Source organism: Haemorhous mexicanus, chromosome 5 (genome assembly GCF_027477595.1).
Source record: "Haemorhous mexicanus isolate bHaeMex1 chromosome 5, bHaeMex1.pri, whole genome shotgun sequence".
NCBI classification, from domain to species: Eukaryota; Metazoa; Chordata; class Aves; order Passeriformes; family Fringillidae; genus Haemorhous; species Haemorhous mexicanus.
The window spans coordinates 2,679,257-2,699,282 of NC_082345.1; the positions used below are offsets into that span (position 1 = coordinate 2,679,257).

Genomic DNA, 20,026 nt, shown 5'->3' on the forward strand with positions numbered 1-20,026 from the left:
AAATAATTTTTGCATGAAAACAATTTTGTGTGTTTTCCACCTGCGATAAGGATTTTTGCATTATGTCAAATGTTCTTTCAATACATTCATATTATCTCATAGGAACAGGTAATAATGTCCTCTTCATGAATTATTATGAGGAGTCTCTTGAACTGCCTAAAGTCTTCTTTTTTCATTCCTACCAACCCACTGGTTTGAGTAAATGACTTCTTATCATTCTCTGTTTAACACATGTCACAGGTTCATAATGCCATCATTCACTGCTGATTTGACTTCTGCATTTTCTATTTTGAACGTGACAGGAAGCTCCAATATGCTGGAATAGGGGAAAATTTCATTAAACAAGTCTATTTCAATGTTGGCTTTATCTCATGAATTACAATATCCTGTTGATGAGAAATGTGATATTTTATTATTGGTGCTGCAGCATACCAAAAGTGTTTTGAACTGCCAAGGAAAGGAAAATCTGTCAGGCTTATTCTTGCAATAATCACCAGTACTGGAGGATTAAACTCCAAGAGAATGTGTGCTCACATAAATTTAAGAACATTTTTAAATTGCTTCTAGTTCTATAAACTTATATTGCATTTTCACTGGGTATTCTGACAGTAAACTAAAGCTTCCTAATCCTCTGGGTGAGATGATTTTGTGATGAATTCTGCACCATAACTAAGGTCAGATACAATCCTGTGGTTTTGACTTCTGCACCAGAACTTTGTTAGCAGATTTGGAGTGCAGGGTCTTGCTGCTGTAGAGAAACTAGAATGTCAATTCAGTTCTTAGGGAGAAAAAAGATCTCTCATTTCACATTCTCCAAGGTCTTTTAGAAAGAAAAGGGAAACAGATATAGCAATGTGCAAATATCTATAGGATAATTCTTAAAATGAGGTGCAGTTCTAAATAGTGCACTGCTTTTGTGCACAAATAATTATGGGAGTGTGAGTATGGGGATAGTGGAAGGGATTTTGAATGAGTTAGAGGTGGGATTTCTGAGTTGTTTTGATGATGTGATTTATTGTTCTTCTACGTAGATAGGAAGGCTGAGTTCAGCTCACATCTTTATGGTTTAGAAGGTTACAAGATTCCTGGTTATAAGAACTTTAAAGGATCTGTTTAATAAAGCACTGATAATAAGGATATTTATGTTTTTGACCTAATCCTTAAGTATTTCATCTTATGGACTCGTGACAGTATAAGCTGTAAGCTTTCTTAGCCAATCATGTTATGACACATAAACCTACAGTGCTGCATTCTAAACTCCTTGTTTACCTCTGTAACTACTTTTATTTTTCTATATCTTAAACTCTAAAACTCTAAACTTTCTTCTTCCTAATTTAACTGTTTCTGCTTTAAACTTGAAATCCACATTCTCACTTCTAGCACTTAGTGTTGGAAACTTTTTCCAAGGTCTCAAATTGAATCCTGTGTTGAATTCTAAGCTTTGGCTTACAGGCCCAAAGTTCTGAGAATTCCTTACATTTCCCATTCCAACAACTGAGTATCACTTAATTTAAGGGAAATAACAGGATCTTACATATGAATTGAAAGATACAGATACCTTAAGCTCATTTGCTTTTTTTAAAATATTTATTTTATAAAATGTGATCAAACCTAATTCACTAAAAATCAATATTGATCTAATTTTCCAGTGGCCTTAAACTTCCAAACACCGGGCACATACATCGAATTGCAACATGGAAAATTCCTGGACAATGGTGGTTGTGGCTACGTGCTGAAACCTTCATTCCTGAGGGACCTCAATACCACATTTACACCCCGAAATGTGGGGGCATACAGCAAACCAATGTCTCTGTCAATAAGGGTAAGATTACTGAAGTGTTGCTTTGTTCCATAAAAATAGGAAAACAAAGATCCAACTGTTATCTGGGTTTTTTTTTTTTTACCATTTTATTCCCATTCCTGTTTGTTGGGAATGAATGTTTTCAACAAGAAAGGTAAAACTCTCATATAGTATCAACTGCTGCTTGGGTGCTTGCCCATCTGCAGGTCATTTATGTTTGCTAAAAATATTTAAGAGTTCAGAGCCTCTTAGAGTCTGTAAAATACATGATTTTTCATGATGCTGTATAAAGAAATATGAATAATGGAGCTGACAAATGGATGAGTTAATTGTGCTTGTGGAAACTGAGCTGAAAACACAGAAATCAAATGTGCACTTTGGGTGTTATTTCTTTCAATATCAATAATACCACGTGTAATATTATAATGCTAATTGAGAAATGGAAATTTTTAAAGATAAGATAGGAAGCTTTATGCTTCTTTTAAGTCTCATTATCTTCCTATGCATATATTAAAGACTATTTATAATCCTAAAATGGTATAAATAAGTGTGAAAGGAGGGATGAATTAATAAGTCTTTGAATTATTTCTACTTCTCCCAAATTATAATGTGATTTACGTCCCAAAAATACTAAAAATACATGTCATCTACAAATAAATGGTTAGAAAACCCCTTTTTTTTGAGATAAAGTAGATTTGTTATAATTGTTCACTAATTAGAAAACTCCCTTTCCCCAATGAAAAAGTAATATTTCTGAATACACAGAATACCACTGGCATAAATGCTGTTTAATTAGCATATAATTAGTGTGTAATTGCTATTTTGTTTCTTTCAGAGTAATAAATAGTGGAGATAAAATAATAGTTAGTGACAATTATAAAATACTTACATAATGCACACACCTAATCAAGAACATTTTAGTGTCCTGACAGTGAGCATACCAATTGTGAAAAGACATTGCTGGATGATTTCAGGCAGCCAGGCAAACACATCACTTATTTTAGCCCTAATTTGGATGAAGCTGGAATTAGGATGAGGAGAAACCCTGAATGGTAATGCAGGAGACAGACAAAATCATTGTCAATGCAAAGGAAGTGTCTGAGCTTGGAAGGAGCTGGAGAAGAGAAAGGCAGTGTTTTAGACTGAGGATTTTAGACTGGGACTACAGGCTGGTAGAGGAGCAGTGGCATCCCACTGGCTGAGGCACTGAAGGGCACAGAGAGCCCCATTCATTCTCAGCAGCAAAACCCAGGAGATGGTGATTGAAGACAAGAGGAATTGGGAGCAGGAGTCAAAAGAAAAGCAGCTTCTGCTGGAAAAGTTACTAACTGGATGAATGGAGAAATCAGAAAGCAAAGATATAAAACATCTAGGGGGCAAATCTCTCAGAATGAATGAATAAAAACCAGAAAAATCAATAGGGACTGATTTTATTGAGTTCAGTATCCTCAACCTGATGTGCCACAATTCCCATCAAGAGGCATGGAGCTTTTGAAGCACAAATAGAGATACTCAAGGTGCTCCATAAAGAATCTTCTCAGCCTCACAGTTTTTACACCTCTCTGCATCACCTTGGATCTCAGACATGGATTGGATTTATGGATTTGAGTCATAGTGTGCTCAAAAGAACTCACTCTTTTCCCACCCCAGGGGAGACTTTGGCTCTAGCAATGGGTCATGCAGACCTTGGCAACAGCACTTAGGACAGGGCAAGGAATCTCCCAGGTTCTCAGTGGGCAGCCCATCAGGGATTGCAAAGCTTCCTGGTGAAGGCTGGAGCTATTCCCTGGGAAGAAAGGACATCAGTGTTTGCCAAACCACTGCTCTTCAATATTTCAGGCTAGAACTCCTCTTGGAGCAAGGTGTTACAGAAAATACCTAAGCAAAATGTGGAATTTGTGAGTTTTGATTGTTTGGATTGTTGACAGGGGAATAAGAAACTCTCATGATGCTTAGTCCTGAGACCAGGATCAGGGGTCATATCTTGCAGCTGTGTTTTCAAGCTTGTATATCTCTCTCAAGACATTTCATACACTGATTTCTAAAAAGCTGATTACTGCACAGATGTTTACTCTTTCCTGGTGTCCTGAAATCTAGATAGAAAGCAGACAAAGTTGTGACTTTCAGAAGTCCTTTCTTAGGCTGGGTGCCAGATTACAGGGCAGTCTGAGACAAAATTTCCAGGTAGCTAACTAAATTAAGGAGAAAAACATCAGGAAGCTCACTAAATGAGGAGTTTTTGTGTTACTGTGTGAGACATGAGGCACAAGTGAGGGAGTCTGCTACACACCCTGTAGCACAATGCAGATGTCACCGTGGGTCTTGACACTGATCCACTCCCCACAGATTGGAATTTGTGAGCTTAATAGTAGAAAATGTAAAAATCACTGAAGACTGATTCCTCCAACACTATTATTTTGCATGGTAACAAAATAGAATTTTTATGTGAAGCTATTGAGTAAAAACCCCTGAAAAATATTGTTTAAAATATGGTATCAGTTATATATCTATACATAGTTAGTGACATATATTATATATATATATATAATTAATTAATTAATTAATTAATTTATTTATTTATTTATTTATTTATTTATTTATTTATAAAGAGGGTGGTGAAACACTGGCACAGGCAGCCCAGAGAGGTTGTATGTGTCCCATCCCTATAACCCTTCAAAGTCAGTTTGGACTGGGCTTGGAACAATCTGATCTAATTAAAAATGTTCCTAAATATATAAATATATAAATGTTCATATATATATATATATATATATATATATATATATATATATATATATATATATATATATATCCTAATAAATATGATATAAATATATACCACAATATTTCTAAAAAATTATCAACAAATTAAGTTAGATGAAATCCATATTCTTGATTCCATTGTATTTAATATGGCTTTCATACACCAGTTTATGGCTGGTATATACAAAAAATAATTTCTTATGAAAGTTATTTCTATTATGGCTACTATATGGCTGTGAATAGTTCATTCTTACAGTTATTTCAATATAACTTTAATTTTCCAGCTGATCAGTGGCCATCAGTTACCACCCAGTGCCATGTCAAAGACCAACAAAGCTGACCCCACGGTGCAGATAGAAATCTATGGTGTGCCAGAGGATCAAGCAAGAAAGAGATCTAGTGTTGTAAAAAGCAATGGTGAGCATCAGCCTGATTCTCTTGGCTGTGAACAAAGCACAATAACAATTTTATAAGGAATCACCAGTTCTGCACCCCAAGGAGTTGTTATAGAAAATGCAATTATTTCTCTCTAGACTAGGATCTCCTGGCACAAAATCTGTAGCAGAAGTTGATGCTGTGTGCCATTTTTCTAGACTGGTAGGTTAAAGAAGCACAAACTCCTAGCTGGGAGCTCTCTCCCTTTCTAAAGGAAGATGGAGTTTTTTGCACACTGCTGTGGGCTCATCCTGGACAGCAGCTCAGCCCCACAGAGCTGATTGTCTGCTCCCCCCCAGCTGGATGGGAAGAGGGCTGGAAGGGCCAAAATGAGAAAACCCATGGGCTTAGAAGACAGTTTAACAGGTAAAGGAAAAGCTGCTTTACACACATGCAAAGCAAAATAAGGAATTCATTCACCACTTCCACGGGCAGGCAGGGGTAGAGCCATTCCCAGGGAAACAAGGCTTTGTTATGGAGCTTTGTGTTACTTGAGAAGACAGACACTGAAAGTGCTCCCTCCCTCCTTTCCCCAGCTGTGAGCATGCCACCATTGCTAAGGACATCCCTTTGGTCACCTGGGGTCAGCTGTCCCACTTGTGTCTCCTCCTCCTTCCTGGGTACCCCCAGCCCCCTCGCTGGGATGGGGAGGCTGCTTTGCAGAATGAGAAAGACAGAAATCTCAACACTGTGTGAGCCCTGCTCAGCAACAGCTCAAACTGGTGTGTAATCAGCACTGTTTGGGTTAAAAATCCAAACTGCAGCACCATAGGGGTTGATATGAAGAAAATTAATCCTATCCCAGCCTAAACCAATAGACAAATTGGTAAATTTAGACTTTTTTTCTTAAGCAATTGCAGTAACTTCATCACTTGTCTCATTTGAAGTTTCTAGTAGGAGCAATCCTTTAATTGCTTGACAGGCGAAGTATGTACTCTTTGTAGCTGTCTTTGAGCACTGCCTTATCTTTATAATATAGATCTTCTTGATGTCTCAGACTACAGCTTCCCTGTGATCTCCCTTTTTCTGTACCTCTGTCTTCTATTCTTCCTTTTTCTTTTTTTTTTAGATGGCTGCTGTTTTAAATCAGCCCCTGCATTTCTTTTCTCTGTAGGAACATGGCTAAAGACAAAGTAACCCTTTCTGTTCCACATACTTTTTTTGTCTTTCTAGTCCAGTGAGTGTTTTACTACCTGAATTTATTTATTCACTGTGAAAGGAGTGAATAAATAAATTCACTTTGGCAAAAGCATGAAACTGGTATGGCTATAGGAAAATGTAGGTTGAGCAGAAGTTCTTAACCTGGCTATCCTTGGCCCATTTTTCTCTCTTTTAAGGGATGACACCAACTGATTTAGGCTTTTGCACCTCTGCAGTCAGTGGGAGTCTGGTTATTTATTTAAATAGGCACAGATATCTAGGGAAAAAGAATGACTCTTTACCAGCTCAGACTAGTGACAGCAGGTACAATAATTCAGTTACTGAGTAGAAAAATAAAAAATCACATTTGAATCCTGTTTCTTTTCTCTTTTCCTTAGCTTTGTGCCCTAAATGGAATGAAACCTTCTCTTTCAACATCCAAGTTCCAGAGCTGGCAATGATACGCTTCTGTGTGGAGGATGAGGTGTCTCTGGTCAACAAGGAATTCCTTGGCCAATACACTTTACCTGTGATGAGCCTGAATGCAGGTAATACTTTTATGTGAGCCATCTATAACTGCCTAAAAAAATCTGCAACATTCCAAGCTTTTATTTTTACTGTAGCATTGAGAGAGTACAGCACCATGCCTGGTTTTTAGAGGGAGATTGTGTAAGTAAATGAATACATGGCACTCTCTGTTTTTTGAAATAACTTTATTCTCTGAATGCAAATCCATGATGTTGAAATCAAAGCAATATTAATGACAGGTGATTATTCCCACTGCAGAATTCCATTCCAGATGGAAACTGCTCAGGAGGTATTTTAATTCATTGCAAGAAATGGGACTAGTCAGAACTGCTAGGAAGGCAACAGTTTTGTGCACTTCCTACTCAGAAAAGTTCAAAACCCAATACCAAATAAAAACAAAACAAACCACCAAAACTCCCTCAGGTAACCTATCTGCAACTTTTCAGAGTGGAGAACAAAGGTTATAAATTAGACACAAGATGGCATTTTTCTTGCTGGAGTTTCTTTTGTTAAGCCAGTAGAGTTCCTGGAACCTTTGTAATGAATAGGCTGCACATAAAGAGCAGACACAGAAGTCAACAGGCCAAGGAGAAAGGCTTATGTAAAATGGCTGTTTACTACACTGGCTTTCCAAAGCTATTTCTGACAAAACAAACAGCTTTTATTAGTGAATAAAGATGGGAAGACAAAACATTGGAGCTGGCAACAGTCACTGTGCTGTTTTATTAAGCTTAATAGGATTTTAAATGGCTTTTCCCCCCTCTTGTTTGGAAGTCATAAAGCTGCTTGTGATTCTTAGTTGAGGTTGAGGAGTTATACAAGAACAAAGACATTACTCTTAGAGCTCAGTTGTTTTTCTACAACATAAATTTTTACACTGATAACCTTTTACTTTCCTTTTATTTGTATACTTCTAGATAATGCAAGAAAACTCAACCCACCAACTCACAATGTCTGAGACAAATTCAAATATCAGGCACTGCTGCTTACAAGTGCTTGTAAAATTATTAATTGAGGCTTTTTTAGGCATAAATTTTCAGTGTGGCCTAATGTCTCTATAGGATTAATTTTGGTCATAAATGAGGGATCCATATTTTGGAAAAGTAAGAGCAGATTTTTGAGGGAATATTTCCAACAGAGTATTCAAAATGCTAGGGAATGAGGTTAGGTACAAAAACTATAATTGATGCCAAACAAATTGCCCCAATCCCCACTTAACACAACCTGAAAAAAAAAAAAAAAAGTAATTTGCCATCAGGATGCCCAGCATTATTGCAAGGATTTATTGCAATGTTTACCATTGAGACCTCTGAAACCTGGTCTGGAACAATGGTCTTGCTTTAGGTACCCAGGCTCTCTAAACAGGGAAATGGGAAAATAATGTTCTTGCAGAGGGAGTTACAAGAAGAAGCAGACAAGGGAGGAACTGCCTAAAATGCTGAAGGGTGAGCTAGGATTTCAGTCTTAGTCTTCAGCACTGCAATTGCTTTAATCTGTGCCACAGGACTGTCCCTCAGTCCCTAGGATTTGTATCCCTGAGGTGTCCCTGAGGGCAAGTTGCTTCCAAAAGCTTACATCTTTTTATTTCCTTTGTCAGGTAGTGAGAAAAAGTTGTGCCTTTTCCTCCCTCCTCTGCATTTTCTTTTGAAAGCATTCAAATCTATATCCACACTGCCCTCCTTTCCCCAGCGGCAGACTCCCAACTACTTGTAGACTCTGGGGAGGAATGTTTGCTGCCCAGCTGTAGCAGAATTTGATTTTCCATCTAGTGATTATGTAGTTGTACTCGGAGGGGCTGATATTGAGAAGAATTCTCAACCTGGGTGGTTAAAGGCAAATAGGAGGGGAGTCCTCTGTTACAGTCCCTGTGCCAATGAATCTGCCATGGAGAATGCTAATGCAGGACAGGAACTCAATTATTACCTCTATTATCACAGGATCCATGAGTAGCTAATTATTTAATGCAAAATGGAGCAATTTCAATTAAAAAAAAATTTACTTCTCTCAGGACACTTTGTAGAATATTCTGTAGGCAGGGGCTAGAACACAAGTCTTCAGAAATTAATCTTAGTCCTTGAAGTGTATCTTTGGACAGGAAATCAACCAAGCCTTCCACATATTGTGTGCCTGCCTTAAAAATTGATCTCAAGTGTAAAGTGTCTGAGACCAGCTTTAATATCTGCTGCCCAGAATCTGAACCTGAAATACCAGAGGAACTTATGTGTAATATGACAGAACGAGGGGAAATGGCCTCAAGCTGTGCCAGGGAAGGTTCAGTTGAACATCAGGTAGAATTTTGTCACTGGAAGGGTTGTTCAGCAAGAGAAAAGGATGCTCAGAAGGAGTGGAATCACCATCCCTGAAGGTGCTCAAGAAACAGCTGGATGTGGATCTTAGTGCCACGCTCTGGTTCACAAGGTTGTGATCAGTCAAAGGCTGGACTTGATGATCTTAGAGGCCTTTTCAAACCTAAACAATTTTATCATTCTGTATAAAAGAAGCAAGAAATTCCAAACCCAGGTAAATGTGGGCCCCAAAGACTCCACAGGCATCCAGACACACCTAAAGAGGGATTTTGAAACTGCAGTTTTCACAGATACTGATACCAAACAGAGAATTACTGAAATAACTGGAGTTATATATTCATAGATAGATTACATAACATCTTTTAATCAAAAGTGACACTGTTTATTATTATGAAATAATGGACATTTAGTCAGATAAAGCCATAAAGGCTGGGGTTTTGAAGAAGAGATTGTTTTGTTTTCTAAGCAGGTAGGTGAATTTTGTTTGAAATTGAGAACTACGGCTTCTCCAAATGCTTCAACCAACCAGATGAACACGTCGTTTCTGATGGCATGAATTATCTCTAATAAAGTGAATTCTCATTTGACATCAACTTTTTAAGATGTCATGGCAGAAGATGTTACACTACACGTTTTTCTGCCTCAGCTGGACAATGCACAGTTGCTGCAACACCATTCTGTAGGTGCTATCACTGCTGTTTCACAGGCTGATTTCATTTGTTACCAGAACAATGTCTGCAGCACCTAACCTTGGGTATTACATTGTAACCTTTGTCCATGTTTAAATATCACTGGGCTGAAAGTTTTCCATTTGAAAAAATACCACATCCAGAAAAACACTGGAGTTTTTCACTCTGTCACAGATATTAAAAATACCAGAATTGAAACACTATATATATATATATGTACACACATATATATATAAATGAGAAGAAACAGTACAACTGGTGTTTAGGTCCTGTATAATTTCATTTTATTATTTACAGAATCATAAATTATGCTTTATCTGCACAGATGACCATGAAACCACTCCATTATAATACATGTGCTTGTGGTTCATACACTAATGAGGAGTCCTTTTATTTCCAGGTTATTGTAACATTCCACTGATATCCAAAGATGGAATCAGGCTGAAATCTGCATCGCTGTTTGCTCATGTCTGGTACTATTAGTGATGATCTGCAGAAGAAATTCATCTGGGGGTTGTCCCCTGCTTCAATAAAGTAGCATTTCTGGCTTTGCAGGAGCCCAGTGGCCTGATTCCCAGCTGGCACATTCTCAATGATTTTGTGAAGCCAGTGGGACTTTTATGGAAGGGGTGTCCTGGATAAGGGCTACTGTCCTTGGCCCTACTGCTATTTTTCTGTAGAAGACTGGATTTAAGAAAACCTAAGGAGCCTTGAAGTGTGCAAGTGTTGGAAAATCCCATCTCTACAGAGATGGGGTAATTGAGAGGCATTTTAAAAGACTTTACTCCTTTATCAGTCTCGTAGAAGGGTGAGACACAAGAGATGTAAAACTCAACACCATTCTATCAGAAGCCACCCTGTTTCCTGGATGCAATATGGAATAAATGTTTTTCAGCCTATTAGCTTTTGCCACACAATGCTGCTAATACTCCTAACACCAATCACCTATTATTTTACCCCACGTGGTCCTGCTACAATGCATCCTTCACAGTTCTGATTCTCCAAAATATCTGGTCTTTCTGCAAGGCCATCTTTTGGAACTGGTTTCTAGTTCAATCTCCCTCTCCACAATGTCATCTCTATTCCATGGCCTCCCTAAGTCAGCACACCTTATCTCAGAGTTTACACACAGATGTACAAGGCTGTGTGAGCTTTCAGTCGGGTTTTGAGAGTCCTTTACAAATCCATTTCTCACACACAAGTCCATGGGACCTGATGAGATACATCCACAGGTCCTGAGGGAACTGGCCTAAGCTGCTATCCATCACACTTGAGAAGTCATGGCAGCCTGGGGAAGTTCCCACTGATTGGAAAAGGGGAAGCACAGCCCACATTTGCTATCAAAAGCAGCATTGAGGGAGGTGATTTTACCCTCCCACTCTGCTCTCAGGAGATCCCACCTGGAATGTTGCATTCAGCTCTGGGACCTCCAACACAAGAAAGGGTTGATATTTTGGAGTGAGTCCAGAGCAGGGTCATGAAAATGATCAGAAGTGTGGAGCACCTCTGCTGTGAGGAAAGGTTGAGAGGATTAGAGCTGTTCAGGCTAGAGAAGAAAATGCTCCAGGGAGACCTTACAGAACCTTCCAGCAGATGGGCAGGTAGTGATTGGACAAGGGTGGATGGTTTTGAACTGAAAGAAGGTTAAGTTTAATTGGGTATTAGGAAGAAATTCTTTACTGTGAGGGTGGTGAGGCCCTGGCACAGGTTTCTAGAGAAGTTGAGGACTCCTCATCCTTGGAAGTGTCCAAGGCCAGTCGGATGGGGCTGTAAGCAACTTACAAAGTGTCTCTGGCCATGGCAGGGGTTGGAATTAGATGATCTTTAAGATCCCTTCCAACCCAAGCCATTCTGCGATTCTATTATTCTCTGATTATTTAGAAACAATTCATAAATACTCAATGTTTTCATATATTTTTCAAATTCAGTTAATGTCACTAGGAGCTAATTTCAAATTTATGATTAATTATTGAGTGAGAATAATATTCCAATATATATGAGAGATCACACTAATTTTTAGGATTTGAGGATGTGAAATTGACATTTTTATTTGTATTGAACAAAATTTCTTACCATTGTAGCTTTTCAAGGGAACAGGAAAAATTACACATGCAACGTTCCCTTTAAATTTGTACAAAGTGGGCTCTGATTGGGCTATTCCTCTTTAGTGCCCACTGTCATTTTCTTACCTGAAAAAATAGTTTTGAGAAAAACAAGTACTTCTTAAAATCATAAAAAATCATATGCTAGTACTGGTACCTTTCCTTAAATTAGTGTTGAACCTCCTGCTGCTAAAACAAGATTAAAAATTCATGGGCTGGTTTGTAAAGAACCATGTTCCTCATAGGAGCAGGGAGCTCAGGAAGTAGCAAACACAACACTCTGAGGAGAACTAGAGAATTTTAGAAAAAGCCAGGGTTGATTATGTGTGTGAAGACCTAGGAGGACAACTTGCCTACCAGAGCTATCAGTGTAGATCTTGCCCATAAGACACAATTTTCTCATTTTCCTTTCAGAACTGAAGTATTGTTGGCCTTCCACAGGACTACAGACTAATGGCAGATTTGTTAGTTACACAATTAATGGCAGATTTGTTACTCAAATATTATTTTTTTTATAAAAAGGATGTTATATTGACAAGCTTCTTTAATATCAAATATTATTGCTTAAGTTTGCAGACAGTTCTGATAATACATTGTAATGCTCTTTTTATTTATTGCTATTCTAGTGCTGTTTTATTTAATATTGCTCTAAGATGGAAATCAGGGCATGTGGTAAACAAGGGTTAGAAAACATCCCAGGAAATGGCACTGTTAGAAAATTGCATTATAGTTTTAATAAGGAAACTGAGACAGTAGACTAAGAGGAATGTAAAATCAATATTGAACTGTAAGGTCAGGTAATTTGATAACTTTGTAAGCTGCTCTCAGTGTGTTTTCTGTGCTTGAATGACAAGGCACTTGATTTTTTTCTCAGGAGAGCCTACAGCATAAAATTTTGGTGTCCAGATCTTTGTAGTGATGATATTCTGTGTGCCAGCCAATTGCATGTGGTAAATATTTTACAGTTTCTTACAGCTCTGAATAGACTAATAATGTTAATAGTCAAACAGTTCCACTCACCTCCCCTTACTGAGGAGGATCTTAGTGCACCAGTTTGACTGGGGAAAGAACTTTCAGATAAAACCTGATCAAGTCCATTGGTTTGATGCTGAGAAAAACTCCAGCTTATTTAATTTCCTAGCTAACAGTCCAAGTCCCACTTCAGGAGCTTTACACAGCTTTATATTCTGAAGACTGATGTAAATGTCCTTTGGGAGAAGAAGGCAATTACCTTCACTCCTGGCATTATTACCCCTCTGCTGACCACTTTCCACCTGGTAGGACAAATGTCAGTTCTGTCCAGTATATGGCAATTTAAAATTTACAGCAGATCAGATCACAAATCAACACATCTCCTGTGCCTTAAAAATGTGCCCCTGGCCCTGGGAAGGTTTGTGGACAGGGTCAGTGGGTCTGGCAATGATGGACAGCTCCCTGTGGCTGCTCACATGCCAAATGCTTAAAGATGTGCTTAAGTGCTTCCTCAAATTAGAGAAAAACAGAGCCCATAATTAGCATCTGGGAACTTAAAGGAACCACTCATGTTCATTAATTATTATTCATTATATATAAATATATATAAAAATATATTTTATAGCCCTGAGGTCTATTCAATGCATGTATTGACTTGAACTCCTTATGCAGCAATGTGGGAAGAGTGCTGAACAAATATCTGTGCTATCATGATCTTAAATAAATCCCCCACTGAAAACTCATTCTCAATATATTTTCTTTATTCATGAACATTAGCTTTTCCCTTCTTTCTTCACACCAATGACCAGTTATATCTGCTTCTTGGATGTTAGAATAAAACAATAACATATATTAATGACAAATTAATATCCTGGATTAAATGTTACATTGGATCAAAACTTTCAAAGTTCTTAAAAAACAAAGTATTGACTGGGTAAGATTGAATGTGAAATTTGCTGGACATCTGAAATATATATGAAATATATAAACCATCCCATGGTTTTCTGGAGAAATCCCATGCAGTGATGATGAATTACAGCATTATCAGCATTGTTTCAGCACAGTCAGTGGAATTAATGGGCAGAGAAGAGCCCCCACACACTGATGTGTACAGAATTCAGTATTTTACAGTACTATTTAATATTAACAAAACCAAGCCCTTCATGCTGCTACAAGTCCTTAGGATGTGATTCCTTAAACTCACCCTGGCAGCAATCTGTGGCAGGAATCTGTGGCACTTTTAAGACAACAGCCTAATGGTTAGAAGTGTTGGGATAGGTGCTCAGCAGATGACTGCCTTTTCTCAAGGGCAACTGAGACAAAATGCACCCTGGGAAATGGGATAAAGAAACATTAGTGGGCAAATAATTGGATCATCTTGGAGAACATTTAAATGACACTGTTTCCCAGTGGGTACCACTTTTCTTCATTGAGCTGGACACTGCTCAGCTGGATGTTCACAGCTCCCACAAAAGTTCCTTTGCTTTTCACCACAAGCTTCAGGACACGGCCTTGCAGCTCTGGGACTCTGTCATAGACAACCTGAAATCAAACAGTGAAACAGAAAAAAACACAGAAATTTGTTAATCTGTGTGACAGGGAAAGCTTCAATGCAGCACTCAGGATGATGATTAATCCAATTTTGTGATAATTGCTTTAAACTTCCATCCAGAATAGCAAGTTATTAACCATCAGCCAAATTCACTTAACTTAGGAAATTTACCTCAGAAATACATTTGACCTCATCTCATTTATATAAAGAGATTCTGCCTTAGAATCACGAGCTTAGGCTCATGAGATCTGATTATTCAAAAATAAAATTTATTTTTATTATTTCAAATTACTAAATTATATAATTTTATATAATATATAATCATATACCATATAGAATAATATATACTATATCTTATATAATAATTATACATATTCTATATATACTATACATATTATTATATATATAGAATATAATATATTCTATATATAGTTATACATACACTGATTCTATATTATTATACATATTATATATATTCTATATATAATAAATATAATATAGTATTATATTATTTAAATAATATATATAACTTAAAATGTATATTATATGTTACATATCATATGCATACTATAGATAATATATAGAATGTATTATACTATTTAATAATACATATTATTAAGTAATAATATATAATATATGCTATATTATGATATAGCATATACAATATATAACATATTTATACTATATATAAAATGATATGTATAGTATATATCTACTATATATTAGATATAATATATAGTAAATCTCTTATATATAATAGATATTATTATATATTATATATTACATAATAATTATTTAAATATTATTTAAAAATAAATCTGGAACCGGTCTCAAACAATGCTTGAGAGAAAAGAAAAAATCAGTATTCACAATTTTCTCAATGAAAACTGGAAAAGATTGGACCCAGTTCAGCAAATGGAAGTTACTAAATTTAAATGTTTCTGATACTCCAGAAGTGCTGTTGATACTTCTCAAAATAAATGAGACAGTAATTTAGCATCTCTTAAGAAATTACTAATGCCTATGAATTTAAAATAGCTTTTAAATTACCTTAATGCTGTGAGAACACACTGGGATTAAGCATGAAATGATAATGGTGTATATTCTGAATTTAAAAAACCCCAAACAATCTGGAGCAATAACCTGACAGGAGTCAGCTGCACTCAGAACAGATTCCCATGCTTCAGTCCCTGCATCAATACAAACTGCTGAGTGAACTGCCTGTGAGCTGATAAAATGTGGGGAAATGCTCCCAGTGCAGGCCTGAAAGGTGAACTCCCTTCAGAGAAGTCCATTTAATCTAAAATTTGTATGGCTGGAAATGATTTTTTGTTATTTTATTTGAAGTGGAAAAACCCTTTACATTTTAATCTCTCTGTGCTGTTTGAAAAGCAAACGTGGTGACATACTCTCACTTTGGGAGAATGGGAAATTGAAACTGCCTAAAAAAAGGCATTTGCCTGCTGGAATTCCCATGGAATCTGTACCTGAGGGGGAGGAAAGGCAGCCTGAGCCCCTCCAGCTTGGATCTCTGTGGGCTGGACTGATGAACCCCCTCTGTACCTCCACTTACAACTCCAGGAATTTCACAGGGAGCATGGAATGGACAGGACACCAGGCAACCCTCACAGAAAGCACCAAAGACCAAGAAAAATCTTACCAGGGGGTTAACATTTCATTTTCTAGTTAGAAACCTTTGGAAATAATAGTTTGGGATGGCTGGCATGAAATTGGCACCTGGTGCTTTTTGGTTTTTGTGTTTACTGTGCCCATTTTGCCAAATTGTCTGTGAATTACAAATTTCACAGCTTCTTTTTCACTCACCAAAATAAAAGTGAGATGATGAAGAAAATCTGAAAAGCAAGGACAGGCACAGTAAAGCATAAAACAATTCAGAATAAATCTGTGATCTGACACTGAGGCAATGCTAATGTTACCAAAGAAAGCTGCCTTGTTTCTTTGCCAATATATTAAAGGTACCAGCTGTTCCTTTAAATCACCAAAAAGTACATATATCAGCTGTAAATGCTAAGAAACTGAACTGGGGTAAGGAAGAGCTTTTAATCTTTGGCCAAAAATAGGCTGAAATCTTTGAGCAAAGACAAACTTTGCAGTGCAGGGTGGGTGGTTTTCAAATGATCCCAGGAAACTCTTTATAAAATGGCATTGCAAATTCAGCTGGAGTAAGGTGTACATTATCATCAGGATGTAGGGAGAGAAGAAGGGTCTGGAGAAGGCTGAATTAGGGTGTGGATAAAACAAATGCCACCTGCCAGAATTTGGGAACAGTTAAATCCTGAAATTATTGTGCAGTGAGAATATTTGCCAGCCTTTCCACAGATAATCAGATGCAGGTGAGTTATGTGTGTCATGCAGCAAATCAGTGGGACAGTTAGGGCTGGAATTCAACTATTCCTGGCTCCAAAAGGAGAAGCACTGTTGACCTACAGGAGTTTAATGACATTTTAATCACAAATGAGGGACAGTTGCTTCTCCTTAGGTAGCCATGGCACAGTTCCTAGATTTGGTAATTAATCCAAGGTACTTTTGATGCATGGTGCTGGAGGGAGGGGCCGTGGCTCCTCCTCCCCTTCCATCAGACTGTCTGGGGCTGCTCTGCCTTCATTTTTTATTGTATTCCACTTCTCTGTTTTACTCCTCTTTTCTCCACCACCACTTCTCAATGCAATATAACATTAACTACTGTGAATGCCACCAATTCCAAAATCCAGGTACAGGCACAGGAGAAACGAAGGATTTTTTTTTTTTTTTTTTGCTAAAAGCCATTCCAAAACATTTGCTGTAACTCATTTCATTGTCAGCCCTCCTGGATTTTCGCATCTTCACTCTCACACACGAGTAAAAATCAAACATAAAAAGCAGTTTTGCAAGGTTGATAATTTGCTGTAGGCAGTCATAAGCAATAGAAGTACAAAACTAAAATCAAAAATACCCAAGAGAAGCACATTTCAGATTTTTCTCAGTCTGGAACAAAGAAGGAAATTAATATACAGCTTCCTTCCAGCCATTTGGCTTTAATAAAAACTTAGGAACTCATAAAAAAGGCTACAACATTTCTGTACACAGTGTTTTGGACAGTAACTAACTTAAGAGACAGCTGACTTATATTTTTAGTAGTTTTCCTTCCCTGGGGCAGCTTCTGCCTCAGTCTACCAGCCTTGGACAGAAAATGCATCCAGAATGACATCACATATGGAGGAGCAGAGCTGCTGAAGCACAGGCATCGGGTTGGGAATGGCCAAGTTCAGTGGAGCCATATGTCCCCACTGTGATCAGCACTTCCCAGGGAAAAAGATTGAGCATCTGGGAAGAAAGCTCTCAGTTTGGGTTAAGGACATTAAAGTTTTCATGGAATTTCTTTTAATGGCAGTGGAATACTTGTTAACCACAATTAAATCTCCTCCCAGTGACTACTGACTGACTGCAGACAGGATTTTGGATTTCATTGCATTCAAAGGGATCTAAAAACAATTTGAAAATAATTGTCTTCCAGTGTTGCTGGCTGGCTCTTATCTGTTGTCCATTTTGGATACCTTACAATGAATGTTATAATTGTATTATGTTCCTTTGCTTTAAATGTCCTTTAAATGTAAAAGAATTTCTTTAGACAGATTAATTAGAGTCATTCCACTCTGATAGCAAAAAATAAAACCAAAAAAAATAAAGCCTACTTCCTTGTTATTCCACTGCAGTACTGTGGGGAGGGAAATTTGTCTCAGCTGTGAGCAGCAATCCTACTCAGGGAGCCTCCTTACAGAATGCTGGAAGTCATCAGTGTGAGCAGGCAACTTTTGTAATTAACAGATGTGGGAAAGGGGCAATATTAGAACTCCAGGAGTGAGAAACTAAGAGATAAGCACTGAGACTCTGCTGACTAACCCAAGTTTTATCATATCTTATCTATGAAACAGGGTGGAGTGGTAATATTTTCCATGCCTTCTACTTTACAGCCTGCTGAAAGAGCATTTGTAAATTACTTTGAGATCTTGAGGAGATTTGTTACATGTAATAATTATAATCTCCAATCCCACCTACTGTTTCAATCTCATCTGCCCTCACAAATGAACACAGTTTATGCCACTTCCCATTCTGCCATAAATGTTTCTCCATACAAATGTTTCCTTTCACCCCAGAGGCACGAGCACTTCAGTGGTGTGTGAAATAATCACCTATAGCTGTGAATGGATGGCATTTTAACATAAAAAGAACCTGGCTATTTATTCTCGTGTTATCATTTAGGACAGTGACAACCAATTTTCAAATGTTAATTTGAATAACAGCATCCATTCAATTAATACTTTTCATGCTATTGTGCATATCTGCATTCAGAACTGCTGGGTTATGCTGCAATGATGCTTGGCCTCATTTGGCTAACGTGTAACTGTGCTTATGGGGTGAGACAGAGCACTGTGAAAAATCCAACTGCTTTCCTGAAGAGAGAGACATAAAAGACACTGCTTCACTTCTGAGAAAAGTGCAAAACAGACAGTTGTCCCCATTTGTGGTCCAGCTTGTGATGCATTCCTTCCTTTTGGTCATCCTCATTGCCACAAATAAAAATACAGTAGTATTGTTGTTTTATTTCAAGAGTGGGCAAAGCAAATAAAACAAGTTGCACCTGTGTGGGTTGTGGGTGGTCTGCTGGGAAGGAGCTCTGCAGAGAAGGACCTGGGGGTCCTGGTGGACAGCAGGCTGCCCATGAGCCAGCTGGGGGGTCCTGGTGGACAGCAGGCTGCCCATGAGCCAGCTGGGGGGTCCTGGTGGACAGCAGGCTGTCCATGAGCCAGCTGGGGGGTCCTGGTGGACAGCAAGCTGTCCATGAGCCAGCTGGGGGGTCCTGGTGGACAGCAGGCTGTCCATGAGCCAGCTGGGGGGTCCTGGTGGACAGCAGGCTGCCCATGAGCCAGCTGGGGGGTCCTGGTGGACAGCAGGCTGTCCATGAGCCAGCTGGGGGGTCCTGGTGGACAGCAGGCTGTCCATGAGCCAGCTGGGGGGTCCTGGTGGACAGCAGGCTGCCCATGAGCCAGCTGGGGGGTCCTGGTGGATGGCAGGCTGCCCATGAGCCAGCTGGGGGGTCCTGGTGGACAGCAGGCTGCCCCATGAGCCAGCTGGGGGGTCCTGGTGGACAGCAGGCTGTCCATGAGCCAGCTGGGGGGTCCTGGTGGACAGCAGGCTGTCCATGAGCCAGCTGGGGGGTTCTGGTGGACAGCAGGCTGTCCATGAGCCAGCTGGGTGCCCTCAGGGCCAAAAAGGGATCCTGGGGTGCATTAGGAAAAGCACTGACAGCAGGTTGAGGGGGGTGATCCTGCCTCTACTCAGCTGCTGGGAGGCACATCTGGAGAGCTGTGTCCAGCTCTGGGATCAACAGACCCAGAAAAGCAGGGCAGCCCTGGAGTGAGTCCAGGGAAGGGCTGTGGAGATGGTGAGGCACTGGAGCATCTCTCTCGTGAGAAGAAGCTGAGTGAGCTGGGCCTGTTCACCCTGGAAAAGAGACAGCTGAGAGGGAACCTCATCCAGACCTGTCAGTGTCTGCAGGAAGAGCTCAGGGGATGCACCAGGCTCTGCTCTGTGGGGCCCAGAATGGAACAGGAGGCAACAGGAGGAACAGATGCCCAGGAATGTTCACTGGAAGTCAGGAAGAACTTCCCTGTGCAGTGACTGAGCAGATTGTCCAGAGAGGGTGTGGAGTGTCCCTCACTGGAGATATCCCATCTGCT

General features: G+C 38.9%; 2 protein-coding genes across 5 annotated transcripts in view; one reads left to right on the forward strand and one right to left on the reverse strand.

Moving 5' to 3' along the window:
* Positions 1-10,145, forward strand: part of PLCZ1 (phospholipase C zeta 1) — a 46,386-nt gene extending 36,241 nt beyond the window's left edge. Inside the window, exons 10-13 of the mRNA XM_059848032.1 lie at positions 1,650-1,822; positions 4,849-4,981; positions 6,538-6,687; positions 10,063-10,145. Of these exons, the coding sequence (XP_059704015.1) occupies positions 1,650-1,822; positions 4,849-4,981; positions 6,538-6,687; positions 10,063-10,145 (539 nt within the window). The remainder of the gene's footprint in view (positions 1-1,649; positions 1,823-4,848; positions 4,982-6,537; positions 6,688-10,062) is intronic.
* Positions 10,146-13,479: 3,334 nt separating this feature from the next.
* Positions 13,480-20,026, reverse strand: part of PIK3C2G (phosphatidylinositol-4-phosphate 3-kinase catalytic subunit type 2 gamma) — a 202,567-nt gene continuing 196,020 nt past the window's right edge. For all 4 annotated transcript variants that reach the window (XM_059848028.1, XM_059848029.1, XM_059848030.1 and 1 more), the window contains one exon: positions 13,480-14,278. In XM_059848028.1, coding sequence (XP_059704011.1) covers positions 14,126-14,278 — 153 coding nt within the window. In that variant the 3' untranslated portion in view covers positions 13,480-14,125. The remainder of the gene's footprint in view (positions 14,279-20,026) is intronic.